Below are 21,219 nucleotides of genomic sequence, written 5' to 3'. Positions count from 1 at the left end.
AAGTTGTCTGGCTAACCTAACACGTCTGTAACCACTTATTTCTTTAAATCAAATCTCAAACTTGATGAATGAACTCTTTTCAGAATCTAACGAATGTATGATTAAATAACGGTACCCAAAGTTGTCTATACATCAATCTACAGAATATCTCAATCAATACAATTCTTCATTGTTCCTTTTGCAAAAATGATCTTCTACGACCTGATTTCGAGTAGATTAAAGAATTTCTTTGGGGTGTTATTCTTTTAGGGATTTGACCCGACTTCTTATTTTTCTAGTACTACCGAGGGTTAATAATTTACTAAGGGGTGATACTGCACTCCGAATCCATTATAATTTAATTTCAGGGCAAAGTAAACAACTTATCTTCATTAAATGTCGTTGACGATCATATTTTTCAGGTGTGACTAGCTTCCTTTCTTCTACACAGCTACAAGTTTAGCAGATAAAATATTGCGCGTTTATAATTTAAAAACGAAGAAACTATTCAAAATTAGAGATTCTGTAGTAACACATATCGTGCAAGACATAATTAAGAATAGGTGACGATTTCATTAACCTATGTTCAACATTTTTGAACAATGTAACACTTGTCATTAATTCGCGACAAGTGCAATGAGTGACACGCGTTGCTGTGAATAGCAGGTCGCGTGGCCATGCCCCTATGATTTAATGGAAGCAAAACTGTGACGATTTTCATTCCCTCGAATTTTTTCATCAATAGAATTTTTCCATGTTAAAGAAAAATTAATGTGGATTTTATTTATATTATGTTTTTTTACTCACCTTGACCATGGACTCGCAAGGGTTATCAGCTGACTGAAAAGCTCCTGGGAAAATAGAGAAGGGTAGGGATAGCAGAAAAAATGTGACGAGGGCGCAGACGCGAGGGCGGGTTGCGCATAAAAGCAATAATAATGATAAAAATGATAATAACGACCAATAAAATGTGAACGTTTGCGACACGTTGGGGTCGTGCAGGTGTGCGCCCGCATTGAGGTTTGACTGAGCAAGACATTGAAGTAAACGTGACATTATTTACTGCTCTGTCTCTGCTCTTAATTAAAATTTAAGCCGCATGAGTTTAAGTGCGTGAGTACGTTATTGTTTTATAGAAAGATGTTTCAAAGAAGACAGATGTTTTAGAGAAGATGTTTTAAATATGATAGTAATTTAAATTTGAACACTGATAATACCATAAAGAGGGATTATGAGTAATTTATTGTAATTAGATGTCTCTAATAAAATTGTTAACAATCTTTTGATATCATTGTCTTTACATGCTCTTGCGCATCCATTTCTGCTTACAACGATAATTTTACCGCTTCGCGCCGCATGAAAATCAAATGCTTCTCGCAATGCTGAGGTTAAAGGTAATTAATTCAATTTTCCTCGCATTTCCATGCATTCATGCGCGTTTCGGGTAATTTAGCTTACAAAAGGAAGCGTGTAGGTGTAGGGTATTAGGCGGGTTTTCATGAATGGAGAGTGCGATTTCTGTCGCGCATTCGATCACCCTTAAATTTACAGCAGTCGTTAAACTTGGCTCGTTCATCTTCTATTCAAAGTCTCTGTGTATAAATAAGGCATGGAGTTGGAATATGTTTAAAACCGTAAGTGTTTTTCGCCTAATATAAATATAATTCTTCGTGGGTATTGATTTTCAATTATGTGGACACCTTTACGGTGCGCCTTTTATACGATTCGGCATTCTTATATCTTTATTGGGTATCTCAACACACTAAAATTGATTGCTTCTCAAAAGTTCCCCAAGCAATTTCGTCTCGATTCTGTTTAGCATACGGGAGTCCTTATGACATTTTTCAGTTCGAAGGGGAATGACGCTGTCGATCTTTTCGACTTCACGACGACGAAATAGCCTTTTTTTCCTTTTTTTCTCTCTTTCACTCCATGCAGTGTCATAGCAGCCAACATAAAAATACCTTCTGTCCCCGCGTGTCGAGCTGCGAACTTTATGCTCCCGCTTCTTCCTTTTCTTAACGTCGAGTTACTGCCACTTTAACGGGCTTTTTAACGCCTCAAATAGACCTCGACGCCTGTAGTAAGATAACTCTTTTTTAATGTGAGTTTTCGAGGTCATGCAAAATCAGGTCTCAAGTATAATAAAGTTCAAATGAAAAGAGACGTTTTTGATAAAAATATAATAGAAGTAGAATTGGAAAATGGGACAATATGGGGCTTGAGATAATTTCTTGCCCCTGGCTTCCATGGATTTCCATTTTCAGGGTGGCGATTCAGCCAACGATTTCAAATTTCCGGTTATTCTCGATCAAGTTTTTCAATAAGTAACATATTTATATTTTGCAGCAAAACGCAACAATTTATTTGAGTTCTTTACGTTCATTATAAACGTCCTGTCACACAAAAGAGAGAAAATTGCAAAACAAATGAAATTTTAAACAATAAGATTGATTTTAAAACAAAGAGATTAATTTTCTATTAAAAAATACAATTTTTCTATAAAATACATCAATTTTTAATGAAATACTTAAATTTTAATTGAACAAGATGAATATTTAACCAAATAGTTAGATTTTAAACTAAAAAAAAAAAAGAAAGAATTTTCAATAGAAATTTGAATAGTTACATTTTTAGTTAAAAAATTAATTTTCAACTTTATTGATGAATTTTCAACTAAAATGATGAATCTTCAAGTGGATTTTTGGAATTTTGAATAAAAACGATGAGTTTTTCCTCTAAAAAAATAAATCATTAACTAAAATAGTTGAATTTTTAACCAAATAAAGTTAATTTACAATAAAACCGATACATTTTTAACCAAAAATGAATTAATTAAGTTTAAGGTTAAAAAAATCAATGTTCATCCAAAAAAGATAAAGTTCCAACCAAAAAGGATAATTTTTCAACGAAAAATTAAGAATAAAATTTTTAGTCAAAACAATGAATGTTCAAGAAAATAAGAGATGAATTTTAAACTGAAATTGTGGAATATTAACTGGAATATTAGTTACATTTTCAGTTTAAAAAAACTAATTTTCAACGGAATGGTTCAATGTTCGGAAAAAAATCCTTTCATCTACCGAAAAAACAATTTTTCAAATCAATAGCTCATTTTTCAACTAAAGAAGTGAAGTTTTAATTAAAATAATGGATCTTTAACCCCCCAAAAAAAAATAATTTGAAACAAAAGATTTTAACTTTCAACTAATTGTTTTTATTTTCAACCTAAAAGATGAATTTTTCATCAAATGTTAAGTGTATAACTTGATAACTTAAATTTTTAACCGAAAAGGAAAATTTTTGAACGTTAATTTTGAATGGAATAGTTTGATTTTTCATTTAAAGAGACAATTATTTAGCTAAATTATTAAATTTCAAACTAGAAAACATCAATTTTTAACTAAAAATTTGAGAGTTAAATTTTTTATTGAAAAAATGAATTTGCAACCAAACTGGTAAATTTTCAACTAAAATGATAGAATATTTTCAAACTAATTTTCTACTGTAATAGGTGTATTTTATACCTACTAAAAAGATGAATTTTTAATCATAAAGAATAATTTTCTACAAAAAAGACGAATTTTCCACGAAGTACATACATTTTCAAACAAATAGTTTAAATTTTAAATAAAAAATATCAATTTTCAACTAAAAACATAATGGTTGAATTTTCCGTTATAAATCTAATTTTTGATTAAAAAAAAACGGATTTTCAGCAAGACAGTTAAATTTTCAGTAAAAAAGAATTGTTTTCAGCAAAACAGTGACATTTTGAAAAAGTGATGAATACTCAAAGAAATCAATTGTTAACAAAAGAGTACTTAATAAACACACTTATAGTCTCCCGCAACTGTAGATAAAATAGAAATAACTTTTCTAAATTGACAAACATTATTAAAATAATAAAAACCTTAATTTTACTGTAATTTGAAGTAAATTCCTGGTTTTTAAAATAAATTCCTGGTCATTTCCCAGTTTTTTTCCCGATCAATAAAATTCTGGGTCATTTTCCGGTCAAGTTGCCATTTCGATTTATTATTTTTGTTTAGAGGTCCTTTTTTCTTTTTGCTCCCCTCGCGAAAAACCGCATTGACTCGTGACGCGGCATCGAGCGCGCGACAAAGCCGTGAGTTTTATGTGCATTAAATAAAATATAGTCTCTCTGTAAGCCACTATACATATAATGTACTCGACAATGCAAGGGAATGTATATTTATGTCACAATGGGCTCTGGTATCTTTCTCCTGTTCTCTTTCTGATCCACAGTCTTGAAGCTGTGAAGCACCGCTTAAAAAGCATTTGTAAACAAAGACCAACGCTATTAAAGACGAGTCTTGAATACAAATTGTGCGGCGATACTTGGTCAAGAGTGTGCGATAGATCATTCCGCCACTTTTTCACGATATTATTGCTCGTTACTGTTTCACTCCCGTGTTTTCCTTTTCCGTACATCATATATATCAGAGGCGGTGCCGTTTATGATTTGCTGGAAAAGTTAAAGTTGCTCTAGTCTGAAGTTTATGTGGGAAAAATGACTCTGACTTATTTTATCGGTCTTTTTATTCAGCATTTTTGACATATTTTGAATTAAATTTTTCTCTGAAAAAGGATCTCCTTTTGCTCGGACGGGAATCGAACCAATGAACTTCCGATTGACGGTTTGGTGTTTTCCCATTAAGCTACTAGAGAGGTCGAGAGAAGAATCCTTTTTCAGAAATATGTCATTGGATACTTCTCTCGATCTCTCTGGTCTGTGAAAACTTTAGGATATTCTGTTATTCTTTAATGATAATACAGATTCCTCAAAATCTTTTTGACATATTTGGGAACGTTTATTCGCAATGTGTATTTCTGATTTTTCAGCAACAGGGAATTTTAGTAAATGAATATAATTTTGACATTTGGGACAGGGAATGTGTACAAAAATCATAATTGTCACTTGGAATGGGATATTTGATAAAAGAATTATTAGGGATTTAAGTAAAGAATTATAATTTGGAACTCGGAACAGGGAATTAGTGAAAAAAATCATAACTCTGACTTGGAATAGAGTATGTTATCAAAAAATCATTTTATGAGTTGGGGCAGGGGATTTCATTAAAAAATTATAATTTCGAATTTGGAACATAGGATTTTTGTAGATAATTGTAATTCAGGCTTTAACACAAAGAATTTTTGTAAGACATATTATTTGAGTTGGTGCAGAAAACATTTGACATGGAGCAGGAATTTTGGAAAATAATTTTTATTTTAATTTAGATGAAGGGATTTTTAAAAAGGCCGTGACTATGAGTACCGAAATTTCTTGGGGCGGGGGAAAAACTTGGATGCTTTCAAACAAGGAAGGGAATTTTTATAAAATTGTAAAAAATAAAAAAATGTAACCTACAAAAAGATTAAATTTAAAAGCTTTCTAGTTTCAACTCTCCCTAATTTGAATCATCCCAATTTTGCATGCAAAATTTGGTTCTTGCTTCCATAGAAAAAGCGATCTCAAGATTTGCAAATAATTTCCAAAACACGGATGTTCATAAAATGAAGAAGATTAAAATTTCACTGTCCCGATCAATGAGCGGTTTATCCAAGAATCTGGAAATAGATCTTTAAACTGATGTTGTTTTTCCACGCCGGTGATCGTTGGCGGTAGTTCTTGCCTGAAAAAAAAAACCTGAAAAAGGTTTCAAAGGGAAATCGGGTGTGAAAGGCTAAGGCAAAAAAGAGATATTAGGAGTTAAGACACTAATATGTCCATGTGTGAGTGTAAAAACAAGATACCTGAATATAAACGTACACAGAATACCTGTTCAGGTGACCTTGTTACGGGCTGCTCGTGGAAACCAAAGTCACTCTTTTGTTCCCAAAAGAACGGATTCGCGATTTACCTCACACGTCAGTTCGAGCTCGAAAGACAAGTATTTTATTAAAACCTATTTGTGGATTCATCTTATCTAGTCATTCAGATCATTTTTAGCAAGACTCTTACGATCATAATAATAAACAGCCAGAAACAAACATAAATAAAAATTCTATTCGATATGAATAAATTTGACATTATATTTAGCAACAGAAGCTGATAGTTGATTCAAAATTAAAATTTTAGTCCAGTTATTATTAGAATGCAGAGTATTCTTTTAGATGTATAAATAATTTTTAAAATACCTTTCGATATCACTCTTGTTGGGATATCGGAAATCTTTTCTCAGCATGTGAGCATTCTAAAAAAAGGATTGAAAGCCTTGTTGTTAGTAATTAATAGTCGCTAATGTCGATTATTAATTAACACTCGTATTGCAATACGAGAATTAATTTATCAAGTAATTATTCTGCGGCAATGAAGTATTGGTGCTGTCATCGGGTAGAGCCTTTCTCTTGCTAATCAGTAATCAGTCTCCTGGTGGGAAGTTTCGTTGTGTAAAAAAGTGTGAAACTTTTTTTCTGACTTTAATTAAAAATTTAACTCTTGGTTAGACCTTTAATGATAATCCTATTGTTTATTTTATTTCTTTTTATTAGTTTATCACTTCTTATACTGAAAGCTGAGATTTCAAATCAAGTCTTGCGATAAATGAAGACGTCTATTCTCCACGAATGAATTGATTAATCCGAGATAGGGTCGGTCCTATTATCTTAAGGAATTTCAATTGGGAAGGGTCGACATTCTGGGGCGGTGACAAAACCGCGCATGAATAAACCCTTCCACTGGCTTTCCTTCAAGAAAATTAAGGGCGGTTCCTTATTACTTTCAGTGTCAATGTTTCTATAATTTGAGATTAGATATCAGATACCCCAACATAATTAATTAAAGAAATTATTATACAGATTGAAAACTCTTTTTCTTATTCACCTCTTTTCCTTATTCACCTCTTTTCCCCTTTTCAAAGAAATGATCGTTTTCCCATCTATTCAAGAGCTTTTCCTTTTCTCGTTTTTTGATTAAATGTTAAACTATTTTGCTAAAAATGATTTTTTTTTTTGGCTGAGAATTCATTTTTTTAGCTGAAAATACGACTATTCTATTTTTTGTTGAAAATTTATATTTTTGTTCGAAAAATGATGTTTTCTAGTTGAAAATGCATATTTTTTCGGTATAAAATTAAACTTTTTTGTTCAGAATGTATCCTGTTGGGATAAAAATTGCAACTACTTGGTTGAAGATTCAAAGATTTTGTAGAAAATTCTTAAGTTTTGGTCTAATTCGCCTGATTTTTATTTAAAATCAAAATGGTTAATATTCTTAATTGAAAATTCATTTTCTGGTTCAAAATTAATGAATTTATTTTAAAATTGACCCATTTGGTCTAAAATCAACATTTTATTGAGAATTCCTATTTTCGGAATGAAAATTTAACTGTTTTGTAGAAAATTTAAATTTTTTGGCTGTATCACTAATAGTAGAAAATTCCCCTATTTGGTAAGTAATTAAATTATTGAATCGAAAATATAACTATTTGGTAGAGAATTAACTTTTTTGTTGAAAAATTATATTTTTGGGTTGAAAATGTCACTGTCTTGTAAATAATTCGAATTTTTGGCTCGACAGTTTACAAATTTTGTTGAAAATTACAGCTGGAAAATTCAATTGCTTGGATGGAAATGCAACTGTTTTTTGTTGAACTTCAATCTTTTTTGTTTGGAAATTTGTCCATTTGCTAACAAATTTAATTATTCTAATAAAAATTTAATTATTTGGTTGAAGTCATCTTTTTTCTTCGAAAACACGACTGTTTTTTTGAAAATTTGTCTTTTTGACTGAAAATTTACTCATTAGATTAAAAGTTAAACTATTATGTTGAAAATTCATCTAATTGGATGGAAAAACTTTTTTAGATATTTGGATCGTCTCATAATGAATTCATTCTGAGATCAATATTTGTATTTACAACAATTCATTCCCCTATTTTCCCTTTTTGGGAAAAATCACCCTATTTTTCCTTTTTTGCGACGATTTTGGGCTGTGAAGTCTGCTAATAAATGAAATTAAACAGTTGAAGGTGGAGAGGCGACTTTTTGTTTGGATATTACGGTATGAAAGCAGCACATAGAGGTCTGAATGATGCTTGAGAAGGGTTCCGCGTTATCAATTCGAATCCGCCCTTCAGACTTGAGACGAGAGTGCTTCTCTCGAAATAACTCGAGACTGAACACATACTCACCTCCAGCACCCTCGCGATATTAATTACCGGGATTTCACCCTTCCACTTGTCTAAAGACGCGTTAATTTACCGCGAGAGACGCCGTGCCGCCCGAAGGCGAACCATACGTGACGGCCTCCAGTTTACACGAGTTTACAAAGGCACTTACACGTGGTTACACACACGAAGGATGTCTCGAACATGTGTCCAACCTCACACAAATCGCCGCTAAATCACACCAATTCTCGCCTTCGAGTTCACTTGAAAGCTCCTCCATGGACGTAGAAAAACATTGTTGACGAGTAAGAAAAATAGCCAGAGAACCATTGTATTTTTAAATGGATCCTTGTTTGACACTCCTTGTTTGACACTTCTTCCTTAATTGACTTAAATGCCTGATTGTCCCCTACGTTTAGTTATTTATCCCCAATTCCGTCTATGATTCAATTGACGTTTCTCGATTTTATTTTTAATTCAAATTGACGCTTCAGTTATAATTATCATAAAATATTTGTAATATCAAAATACCAAAGTAAGTATCATTGTACGGTACCGCCTAAAAGTATGACACCTAAATGAGTTCAGCCAATGTTTACTGTTTATCGAGTAATCAGGAAAAATGTGAAGGAGTGTGCAAAAGGAAAATCGATGGTCAAGCAATGGCGGGAAGTAAAGCCAAAAGACATCAGTTTTTTAAAATAATTATTCCAAGAATAGTGAACATTTTTACAGTTTCTTGGGCTCATTTTGAAGAACAGATTCTAGGGATCATGTTGCTCAACTTTTAAGTTAGTTCTATTATTTTTTTAGATTTTGCTGGGAGTTAAATCAGGCCCATTTCTCAGGCCCATTTTGAAGAACAGACTTTAGGGATCATTTTCTACAACTTTTACATTTTTCTATTATTTTATTTTTTTATTCTTCCAGGAGTTTAATAATTTCCACACTGGTGCGGAAACAGTACATTATGTAACAAGTGTGAGAAGTAGACAATATTTTTTCGGGGAATAGCTTCTTTAACGGGTCAAATACAATATTTGTGTAAAAAACGGAGAAAAGGCTTTTTCTGACACTTTAAACCCATTTTTTTTTAATTCGCGCCTTTTTTGTGTTGCAGCTTCTGGTGAGCGGAGGCCAACCAACTACGGCGACGTCGCCGGCGATGTCGTCTGGAGGGGCCCTAAGTCCTGGGGCCCTGTCGCCTTCATCGACCGCGACAACGACTGGTGCTGCGCCAGGGGCGGCTTCTGGAGGTGCCAGCACCCCTGTGGGCGGTGCGACAGGCCCCGGGGCCGGATGTTGTGACAACGGAAGGCCCATGATGGTGGACCAAATTACGGGCCATACAGTGTGTTCCTGTCAATATGATAGTGCTGCGAGGTTAGCGCTCGGTGCCTATCCTAGGCTGGGACATTCCGCTTCCTCGTATTCTACCTACCCCACCCCAACGCCTTCCAGCACCGACCAGGGGCCCTACCCGAGTATCGGGATGGACGGATCTGCGTTCTATTCACCTTTGGTAAGCTTCCAAGAATTTTATTTGAGTAATATTAAGTACTTATCTGTAAAGTTCCGTAAAAAGGGCCCACTTTTTCGATCAAAATTTGGGTGATACTCGCATTTTTATGAAAAAAAGGTGAAAAATATAGACAGTGAATTTTCTGTGGAAAATCATACTTCAATCTGAATTTTTCCTGATGTACTGAATTTTGGGATCGCCAGCCGTTATCACCGACCCTCGCAAGAGTCGCTGACAGCGTCGGGTGATCCTAAAACAACATGAGGGGAAGTTGGATACGGGGGGTTGAGTAAAAAATACTTTTCGGAACGTTATATTCATAGAATTGTTGATAACGATGCTTCATTTTTCTTCATTGTATTTGAAATAGTATTATTTAAATAATTTCATTGAAATAATGAAATTGTTAAATTACTGTAAAGTCCTTAAATCTAGAATTAATTTAGGGATTAATTGATGGGTGAATTAATCAATTAATTAATGATTATGTATTAATAATCTCAATGAACAATTTTTTAATTACATTTTGAAATGTTAATCTTCGCTGACGATGATCTATAGATCACTTGGACAGTAAGGCACATGGTGGATAAAATTATTTTCGTGTCGTGAACGAATGAGAGAAAGATGTGATAATCCGGGGGAAGCAATATAGCGCTTTAACTTCGTGGAAATGAAATGTGCATGCGACCCTAAACGAGTTTCATGACTTATTTCGAAACATATTTCAACAACTGTCAGTCTTCATTGTACGGATGGAAAATGGTGACAAACTACTAATTTCACCGACAAGAATTAACAGAGACATTAAAAACATTATTTAATGACTAGAATCATGTTATTAGACATTAGTTGAAAATAGAATTTTCAATTGCACGCGTGAAAATTAAAATTAAAATTATTAATTCTTATCAGTTTTTTTTTTCCAAAAACTATGGGGCATTGCGTAAATATTTTTGAGTGGAATTATAACCGTATTATGTAAGATGATTTTACTCACTCTTTCTTATGAATTAATAAAGTAGCTCTAATTTCAAGGAAAATGATAAATTTTCAACAAAGAATAATAATTTTTTATATAAAACGAGAAATTTTTAGAAAATTACATACATTTTTAGCCAAATAGTTAAATTTTTTAGCCAATAATATACATTTTTATGAAAAAAGGCGAACCTTCAAAAACTTACATATATTTTTAACCAAATAGTTGAATTTTTAACGAAGAAGAATAATTTTATAGTGAAGAAAATTAATTTTTCAGCAAATTACATACATTTTTAATTAAATAGTTGAATTTTTCAACTAAAAGGTCCATTTTTAACCAAAAATTGAATAGTTAATTTGTATATTTTCTACAAAAAAAATAAATTCTCTACCATTCTGTTGAATTTTCAAGCCAAATATATGAAATTTCTTCAAAGCAGATGCATTTTTAACGAAAAATTTGATTTACTACAAAAAGAAGAAATTTAAAAAAATTCTCGACTAAGAATCTAATAATTAACATTTCCACCAAAAAGGACGAATATTCAACAAAATAGATAATTCATTTTGAACCAAACAGTTGCATTGGTGACCAAAAAACATGAAATTTTTACTAAAAAAATAATTGTCAATAAAATGATTGAATTTATAAACAAATAGTTAAATTTTTAACTAAAAACATTAATTTTCAACTGAGAAGATAAATTTTTTAACAAACAAGAGAACTTTTAACCTGTTTCAAAAACTTTCAACCAAATTGTTGAATTTTCCACACAAAAATTCATTTTCGACCAAGCAAGCTAAATTTTCAACTAAAGAATACAATTTTCAACGATAAAAGAATAATTTTTGACTTAGATTTATGCATTTATATCAAAGGAGTTGAGTTTTTAAGAAAAAAAAGTTGAATGTTTTAGAAAAATTATTACTTTTAACCTGGAAAAGATAAAGTTTTAGCAAAAAAGTTCATTTTAAACCGAATGGTTGAATTTTCAATAAAATAAAAAAAATAAAATAAAATTATGTTTAACCAAACACTTTCAAGCAAAAGACTAATTTGTGACAAAATTTATTTTTTATTTTTAACCAGGTAGTTGGATTTTCAATCAAATATTCAAAATTGCAAAGAAAAAGATTTCTTTTTCTTATAGAAATATAATAATTAAAATATAATTAGAAATATAATAGATTAAACAATAACCAAAAAAGGTTCGATTTTCACCCTTTAAGTCGAATTCCCTATCCAAAAAGAGGATTGTTTAGCAAAACAGTTAAATTTCTAGTAAAAAAAATATATTTTCTAACAAAATGGGTAAATTTGGAATAAAGTAACCGAAAATATAATATTAGTGTTTCACATGAAAAGAATTAACTCTCAAACTAAAAACAGCTGGATTTTCTTATTCCTCGAAAAAAGTTAAGAGCTAATTCAAGGATATGACATTACTTCAATAAAGGTTACAGTTGGCCATTTCCAAAACAAAAATTACTTTTTATTCAAATGTTTTTTAATTGTATTGATTTGATTTTTCAGTTTTTTCCTATTTTAACTATAATTTTTTTTCGTATGGGTTCTATCAATTCAATTCGCAATTAAGTAAAGAAAAGTATGGTTTGAGGTTAATAAAGTAGCCTTTTATCTGAAAAAAGTAACTTTTTCTTCAAAACAACAATATTAGATTTTATTCTATTTTATAAATAACACATTGCCTGCAAACGAGTTCATCAAATTCATTGAAAACGAGGGAGTTATTAAAGATAATGGACTTTATCAGAGACAGCATTTTAAAATGTAAAATAAACAAGTATCTAGTATCAATAAAGAAAAACTCCTTATCTACAAGAATATACGTAAAGAGTGCAATTTTCACAACACTGTATCCTGAGTGCAGTGTTTTACAAAGTGTTCACTTGTCTTCATAGGTACAATTATGGATTCACAATTGTGCATACCACTAGTTGAACGATAACAAGAATGGATACGTTTACCGTGTTACTTACATGCCCATAAGTGCAATATAATATTATGTAAAAGTACAGAGTATAATGAAAACATGGCACAAAGTGCAAACTGAAGGAAACAAACTGCTAACAACTTTTTTCTGACTGCATAAAGTTAGTTTAAGTATTCTCTAAGTGTCAGCAAATTGTCAATTAGAAGCATATTATGGTTTTTTTTTACGTTTGATCGGTTTAATGTTTAAACAACTCGAATACTGTCAAGGTTTAATTGATTAAACACACTCCTAAAAAGAGGGCAGTTAGGGAGGTTTTTGATTAAAATAGAACAAATTCTTTGAAATAAAATTAATTGGGGTCTTATAATATATTAGAGTATTATTAGAGTATTATTATATCAGAGGCAATTATAAACGATTTAAATTTCTAATATGTGTAGTAAAAATATATGGATTTAAATAAAAATTAGTTGCATTTTTAACAAAATAGTTCAATTTTCAAGTGAAATAAATAGATTTTCAACAAATGACGTATTAGTAGATATTTCAACTAAAAATATTTTTATTTTAAATTAAAAACAGTTCAATTCAAACAACAAAGAAGAATTTTCAACCGAATAGTTGAATCATCAACCAAAATAGATTAGTTTTTAAGGAAACAGTTGCACTTTCAACCCAAAAAGATGAATTTTCAACAAAACAGTTGCGTTTTCAACTAAAGAGCGCGTAACTCTTTAAAAAAATTGTTGAGTTCCAAGATTTTAATTCTTAACCAAAAAGCACGAATTTAAAAAAAAATTATTCCATTTTCATGAAAATAATGAAAAATTTATCAAAACAATAAATATTGTAACAAAAAAGATGAATTCTCAACCAAAAATATAAGAGCTGATCGCAGTTCGCATTTGAATCGAAAAACGAAAAAAAGATGGAAATAGACTAAATAATGAGAGTTTGAATAAACATTAAAGTTTATTGGTAAAACTTTTGAAATAGAAAAAGAAGTTTAAAACGATGGAACGCTGAAACGAACGAACTTTTCTACAAGTTAAATGTGTAAACGGTTAAACGTGGAAATTATTCGAATTGTTTGAACATTTAATAAGTCAAGCGCGGAGGAAAAATACATTAAAAATTTTATTAAAAAATTTATTGTTATAAACGATCAAATACATTTTATAGCAATTCAGTTAAGGACTGGCGCTAATGAAATATTGAGAATCACTTGTATTCCAAATTTTATCAGAAACCAATTTGGCGGTCTCATAAAAGGGTTTTTTTACAGATGTCACAAACAATATAATAAGCTGAAAGTCCAAGGTGTAAGTTAAACTACTTATATTTAAATTTTCAACCCGTTAGTAATGTTATATTGAAGATTAATAATGACTGAAATGGCGGCCCCGCGGACCTAACCTCAGAAATTATTGATGAGTACAGTAGCATCCGACAAGGATCATTTGAGATAAGGTACGCCTCTTGCATTCTAATTGAAAAGTCATCATTGTGAAATTTCTGAAACTATTTTTCTCAAGATTTGCGTGTCACCCCACCTTCTCATAATGCTGCGCCAATAATTTCGGTTGCCTCAGCTGCATTTTTTTCAATGGGAATTCAAAGAAAATGAAGTGTCACAAATGTTCCTTGTCGGACACGATTTTATTGACGAATGATTTTTGAGGTCCAGTCCGCAGGGCCGTCACCTATTAGTTAGTCTTTTAAAGCTTAAGATTCGATCCTTGAAACTACACTTCCGAAACAAAATTCATTAAAGTGATAATTGCTCTCGGAGAAAACTTAATTGGCGAATTTATCGAGATATTAGTAATGAAACAATATTACCAGTATCGAGAAGTTTATAGTAGTTGTAACCAATATTTTAGTGTGCTCAGAGTTCATTTGCGTTTCTAAAGTGACGATAATTTTGCAGCAGTGCCTCTCATCCGCGACTCGGAAAGCGCGAGGATAAATTGGCCTACCACGTCGTGCTTAAAAGCGGCCAATTAGTATAATTATGCCGATAAATTCAAATTTAATTGGCCGCCTCTTCCCTTCCGCGCCTCAACTAACCGTGATCGTCGTTTCTCACCATCGCGTTTCATTTTTCCATGTGTCTTTTTTTCACAGATTTACCTATGCGTTCTATTTATAAAAATGTATCTCAATAAGTGCAACATAATTGCTCTAATTCAAACACGATAATTTGCAGGAAAAACAGACTGATAAAAATCGCACTACATTGAGAGTCAATTGTGTGGAAAATGTCATTAAAAAACAGGCAGTCCATAAATTGCGTAAAGTTTTTTGAGTGTGGGAGAGCAATTTTCCTATGTTGCTTTACGTTAGGAGAGGGGGGAAGGTAAAAAATTTCTTATTTAAGAAATTTTGAAGTATGCAAATCACTTAAAACAAAAGTTAGACAGCAGTCTGTCTGTAGTACCTAGTACATTCAATATATAAAAAAGTTACATACCGTTACTTTTTTTGTTTACATAAAAATATTAGTAGAGCCTAATTTATATTAGTTATAATATTAAAAGTAATCACAAATTCACAAAAAAATAAAAACTCAATAAGAAAATCTAACTAATTTTGCTTAAAATTTATATTTTTCGATTGAAAAGGCTGCTATTCAACCTTTGATTAATAATTGGTATTTTTTTGTTAAAAATTCTTTTTTTCTTGTTGTTGCAAAGATCAACAGTTTGATAGAAAATTTGTCGTTTCTAGTTGAAAATTCAACTATTTTATTGAAATTTTCTTTATCTTGTTAAAAATTAATATTTGTTAGAAAATAATTAATCCTCTTGGTTAAATATTCAACTATATTCAACTGAAAATTGAACTGTTTTGTGAAAAACTCTATTTTTTCTTGAAAATTAATGGTTTCAATTGAAAATTTAAGTACTTCATTTTGCGTTAAAAATGTATATTGTTTAGTAGAAAAAAATAATCTTTTCGGTTGAAATATTTGGTTGAAATTGTACGTATTTTGTTGAAAATTGTCTTTGGTAGAAAATCATTTTTATGCGGTTAAAAGTAAATGATTGAAATACAAATTAACTTTTTTTTTGAAAAATCATATTTTCGGATAGAAATTTGAACTGTTTTGAAGAAAATTCGTATTTTTGGCTTAAAATTTAAGCTATTTGGTGGAGAATTCACGTTTTTTTTTGGAAAATTCCCCTTTTTCGATTAAAAGTAAAAATTTAACTATTCCATTTTTAGTTCAAAATATATTTTTGCATATTAACCATTCATCTATTTAATTGAAAATCTATATAGTTTCTTAAAAATTAGGTTTTCTTGGTATAAAATTAATCTTCTTGTTTAAAAATTCAACTTTTGTGTTAAAAATTATGCATTTGCTTGAAGATTCATCTTTGTTGGTAGAAAATTTATCTTCTTGGTTAAAAATTCAACTCTTTGGTGTAAAACTAATCCTCTTTGTTGAAAATGTAACTATCTGGTTTAAATTATATGTGTTTTGTTAAAAATTCGACTTTTTTTGGAGGAAATAAATTTGCATGGTTATAAATTATACTTTTTAATTGAAAATCAATATGTATTAATTGAGGATTCAAGTATATTGTTCCAAATTAATCTCTTTTGGTTAAAGTTATCAATCTGATGGTTTGAAAATTAAACTGTTTTGTTAAAAATTAATTTATTGATGTTAAAAATTAATGATTTTAACTAAAAATTTAGTTATGCCGTGTTTGTTTGAAAATTTATTTTATTCAATAGAAACTGCTACTATTTGATTTCGCAGATAATCAATTCATTTGGTTTATAATTCATCTTTTTGGTTACAAATTCATCTATATATTGTTGAAATTGCAGAATTTTTCTATTATTCCTCTATTTTTGTGAAAAACACCTCATTTACCTTGTTTCTAGGGTTTTTACGCTGTGATTTCTCATATAATAAAATTTAACTTCCTTAATTTATAATTTTCTCGTCTTCGAGTTCCTATTGTAACGCATCAAAATATAAATACGTCTTGTAATAAAATAATTGATAATTTGTTTAAAAATTTCTGGTAAAATTTGTTCTGACAATTCTAGGTACCTTGAGTCCTTTTTAACTGATAAATTAGCCACTTTTTCCACCTTTACAAATACATTAATTTGTGACAGCCTTGAGTATGTAAGCTCATGAAAGAATTACTTAGTTGCAAAAATTGTCAGCAAGACTTGCATTAAGAGATTTAATTTTAACTAACTGTCTTATTTCTTGTACTTAGTCATCATTAGCGAGGAAGATGTTTGTACCGATAAGAGGGTCATTATCGTCCTCGATTAAGAATGAAAACATACAGAGAAGGGACAATTTGTCGCGAAAGATGCGTCGATACATCGAAAGTCACGATTTCGATCGTTATCAATTTACCAAGGCTGCTCATCACCCAAGGGTTTTACGAAGCTGGTTATATGTTTGTTAAGTTGGTACTACCTGTTTCGTGGAATTTCAGCGACTCGCAATTTCGAGCACGCGACGATTATCATTCGCTCGTATAGAGGAAGTGAAACCAGCTGCGGCACGTCATAAATATCTCAACGGGAATTTTGAGCATTTTTACGAGAAGAATCGCGTTAATGCCTCGGAAAAGAAGCAACGGAAGAGTGATTTCATCTTAGAGATAAAATAAAAGGGTGCATCTTTATTTTCCATGTCGTGAGAGTCCAATAACATCAAGATCACATTTTGGTAATTTCGTGAGTCGTTTATGAGCTCATTGTTATGAAGCCTTTTATGAGGTTTTTATTGTACTTGAAAGAAATAATTAATGGAAATTAGTGGTACTGTTTTTTAATTAAAAAATTTCTCTGTATGGGGTAGTTTTTTGAGGGTGGTAATGGGGTTTTGCGTCGAAGGGGCGCGTGCTTCTGATAATTCGTTCGACGACGCGGCGAGCTCCGTGCGTTGTTACGACGGGCATTATAATATAATAAGAATCGGATTAGCATTGAATGAAATGGGCGGATGGCAATAAGGCCAATAAGTAAGAGAAGGCCTTTTACGACGTGCATGGTGGTCCTGCCTTTAAAAAAGGTAATGCTCCATACCTTCGTGCAACTTTCTTGTTACGACAGTCCAGGGAAAATTCAAAATTATACTCGAATCAATAATCCCGGTATTCGTTATTGATCGATTTTTTAATTGGAATCGTGATTTGGGCTCGGCCGGCGAGTCTATTATTGTATTCTTTATTTTACTTTTTTTTTGGGTATGTCCTCAAAACTGTAACCAAATCGGTTAATATTTACCAGGTATACGACATTAGAAGATAATCTCTATGGTTCGCGATTTTGTAAATTTTGAAAATTTCAAGTTTTTTTAATTAGCATGTTTTAAGCATCAAATTAAGATCATCGTCCTACGTCGACGATTGTTGTTTTGAATTCAAGCTAAAAACATTATGTAAATTAAACGTTGTTGCACAATTTGTTTCATGATAATCTTATGGGAAGCCTTAAGTGCCTGGAGGAAGGTAAATATTAACCGACTTGGAAAAATTTCGGATAATTTCAATTTTTGGGTATTTGCACTAGAATTGACAATAGGGGCAAACAATTTAAAACAAGGAAAATAAAGACCACCCGAGTAGCCACCGAGAAACCTGGAAAATCGAAAAACTGCAGGGTATATTTTGAGAAGGGCAAATAATTGTTAACTATTAATACATTTATTTTCTAACTCATTTTCAATTGAATAACTTGAAGGACTAATTGCAGTCATTTCATTTTTATTTCTTAAATTTGATTGTTTTTATTTTGTTGTCTCTAAATTTGTAATTGTATAATTCGGGACGTTAATTATTTTCAAATTTACAAACTTAAATGCTTGTTTCACGTTTGTCAGCCGCTAATGTTTTCCGAAATCATACAATTTTATTCATAATTTGAGGAAAAATTCAAAGTTCTTTGGTTCAAGTTCAAGTTGTTCAAACTTGTTCCATTTAAAATTAAAAGCGTTTTAAGTTGTACAGTTTGTAAATTTTAGCAGGAAAAACTGTTAAGTTTAACATTTAAAATAGTGAAAAATTTATAGTTTCCAATTGAAAACCATAATAAAAAATCTCTTAATGTTTAACATGATTAAAAACATTGAAAAAAATTGACCGATTCATTATTTTAAAATTGGATTAGTCACTTCCTTATTAAATATTATTAGGAAAAATGTTTAATTGAACAAATGAATTATTAAAAATAATTCTGCGTGTAATTTTCAAGTAAAATAATTTCCATAAAAACTTGATGAATATTGTAAAGAAACTGTTAAGGAATAGATTAAGCTTTTTTATTTCCCTAGGTATGTACAAAATCAAACTGAAAGTATGAATAGATGAACAATTTGCATTGCTTTGTTTCCAGTTTGTTAAATTTTTGTTTAAAATGTAAAATTGTTCAATTTTGAATGTATGCTTAAAAATGCGTAAATCTTAAAATTTAGAATTTTTCTTATGAATAGATAATTTATTTTGTTATTAATTTAACTCAAAAAAAAAAACAACCGTGCGACAACTCCGGGAGTAAGGCAAAACTAAAATGTCAGGTATGACAGCAAAACTCACTACGGCTTCATTGCGTCAATGTTCTTCACCCTTTCTTCTAATTAAATTATATGCTTTCGGCGATCGAATCTTATACAATTATACATACAAACTTAGCGTGAGAGTGTGAAAAACTGCACTTACGTAGTTTAAAAATTTCAATTGTTCGATTAGATTAGAATTACAAATGTTTGACAGAATAACAATGAAAATCTAAATCAAATACCTATTTTTCATTCAACGCTTTTTACTGCCTAAGTTTCAATCAGTAAATTGTTCGTTCCCTAGTTATTATTTTGAATAATGATCATTAATGCACGAGTGATACAGAGTAGAATATTAGTTTAAGTAACCGTAAAATTTGCAATAATTTATGCAAAGGGCCGACATTAATCAAACTGATACCTGCAAGCGTCTAACCTCTTTTTCTTTCCGACAAGCTTTTTCACCTTTTAATTAGAGTCACGAGCCCCTTAACATTATGAGGGAGTTCTGCACGAGATGTGTCCACCTCTCGATAAAACTACTGTAGTCGCGTTCGACCATGCTGTTTAATCTTTCAACGTCATCATTATTTCTAATCTGGGGTTGAGATGGAAGAAGGTAGATTTATTAATTTTACTGGTCTCAGCTGTCTACTTTTAAAATTAATTTTTTTCTGAAAAAAGATCTACTCGCTTCGCTCCACCGGGAATCGAACCGCAGAACTTCCTATTGCCGGTTGAGTGCTTTCCCATTATGCTATTAGAGAGATGGAAAGAAGATTCTTTTTTTTATAAATATACGCTATCTCAAGCCAGGTATTACATTTATGATACGAGTAATTTAAAGGAATCTATATTATTATCAGAGATAATTAACATCAATAAAATATCTTTTTCGCCATCAAGAAAATAGAAATCAACACTAAGGATCAAGTTAACTCCTCAAATAAAAGAAAATGCTTAACGTCATTGTCAGACTAGATGGAAAATAAATGTTTTAAATACTGCTTTTAGTTTGCAAACGTTTATTTATGATTCTTCGGGCGCTGACTAGTCCTAGACCAGACTGTCTGCTTTCCAGTTTTGGCACTGACTAGATGATCTGGCCTGGGCCTAGCTAAATCTGAACGTTTTTTTGGATAGCACCAAGCCAGACCGCATGGTCAGCCGCTATTATTTGGCTGATCAGACAATAGCTAATGGCTGATTAGCCACTTATTGAGGATTGGTCAGCTGTTGGCTGGATTGCCTTTAATTTTCAATAACTTGAAAAAAAAAACAAAACAATTTCCACTAGGAGTGTATTTAGCTGATCAGTGCCACTTCTGATTCAGAAAAGATATTCCAGACTAGATTGTCTAGATTCTAGATAAAATTAGACTTGGGAGAGTTCAGATCTTTCAGACTAGGCAGTCTAGATAAAGGCAGACCCGGACCAGGCCTGACACCAGGCTCCTATGATATTTTTCAGACGGGGAATAGTAAACAGAATTTAGGGAAAATAATTTCACGAGCAAAGTTTTCAGATCATCTAAGCCGTTAAATTTAGATAAAAAATTTATCAATTCGTTGCAGTGACACATGAAGCACAAAAAATTTAAACGTGAATAACAATTTTTCTAAATTTTTGGAAATCAAATTAAACTAAATTTGGTTGAAAATTCATTTTTTTTAATAAAGAATAATGTTTGTAAGATAAAAATTCAACAGTTTTATCGAAAATTCTTATTTTTACCTTAAAAACTCATAATTTTTGCTGACAATTCCTCTTTTCGGCTTATATATTGTATTATTTTAGTAGAAAATTCAACTATTGGGTTAAATTTTGTTGAGGATTAATCTGTTTTATGGAAAATTCAATTACTTGGTTTAAAGTTGAAATTTTTTATCAAAAATTCTTCTTTTTTTAAGCTGGATGTTCACCACTCTAGTTAAAAATTCAACTATTCAGTTGAAAATTTAATTATTTTATTAAAAATTCAATAACTTTGTTAGAAAGTCTAATCTTTCGTTGAAAATTAAACTTATTTGTTAAAAATTCTTCTGTTTCGATTAAGAATTTATATTCTGCTGGAAAAGTTTTTGGTTGATAATTCAACAGTT

At 30.9% G+C, this 21,219-nt stretch overlaps 1 protein-coding gene across 2 annotated transcripts in view; it reads left to right on the top strand.

Annotated features, from left to right (window-relative positions):
- Window positions 1–21,219, top strand: part of LOC117177418 (homeobox protein araucan-like) — a 109,207-nt gene that overhangs the window by 69,277 nt on the left and 18,711 nt on the right. For both annotated transcript variants that reach the window (XM_033368087.1, XM_033368088.1), the window contains exon 2: window positions 9,232–9,633. In XM_033368087.1, coding sequence (XP_033223978.1) covers window positions 9,232–9,633 — 402 coding nt within the window. The remainder of the gene's footprint in view (window positions 1–9,231; window positions 9,634–21,219) is intronic.

The sequence above is a fragment of the Belonocnema kinseyi genome, chromosome 7, assembly GCF_010883055.1.
Source record: "Belonocnema kinseyi isolate 2016_QV_RU_SX_M_011 chromosome 7, B_treatae_v1, whole genome shotgun sequence".
In the NCBI taxonomy this organism is placed as follows: Eukaryota; Metazoa; Arthropoda; class Insecta; order Hymenoptera; family Cynipidae; genus Belonocnema; species Belonocnema kinseyi.
Note: the sequence above shows the minus strand (reverse complement) of the source record. Positions and strands in the feature narration are given on the sequence as shown.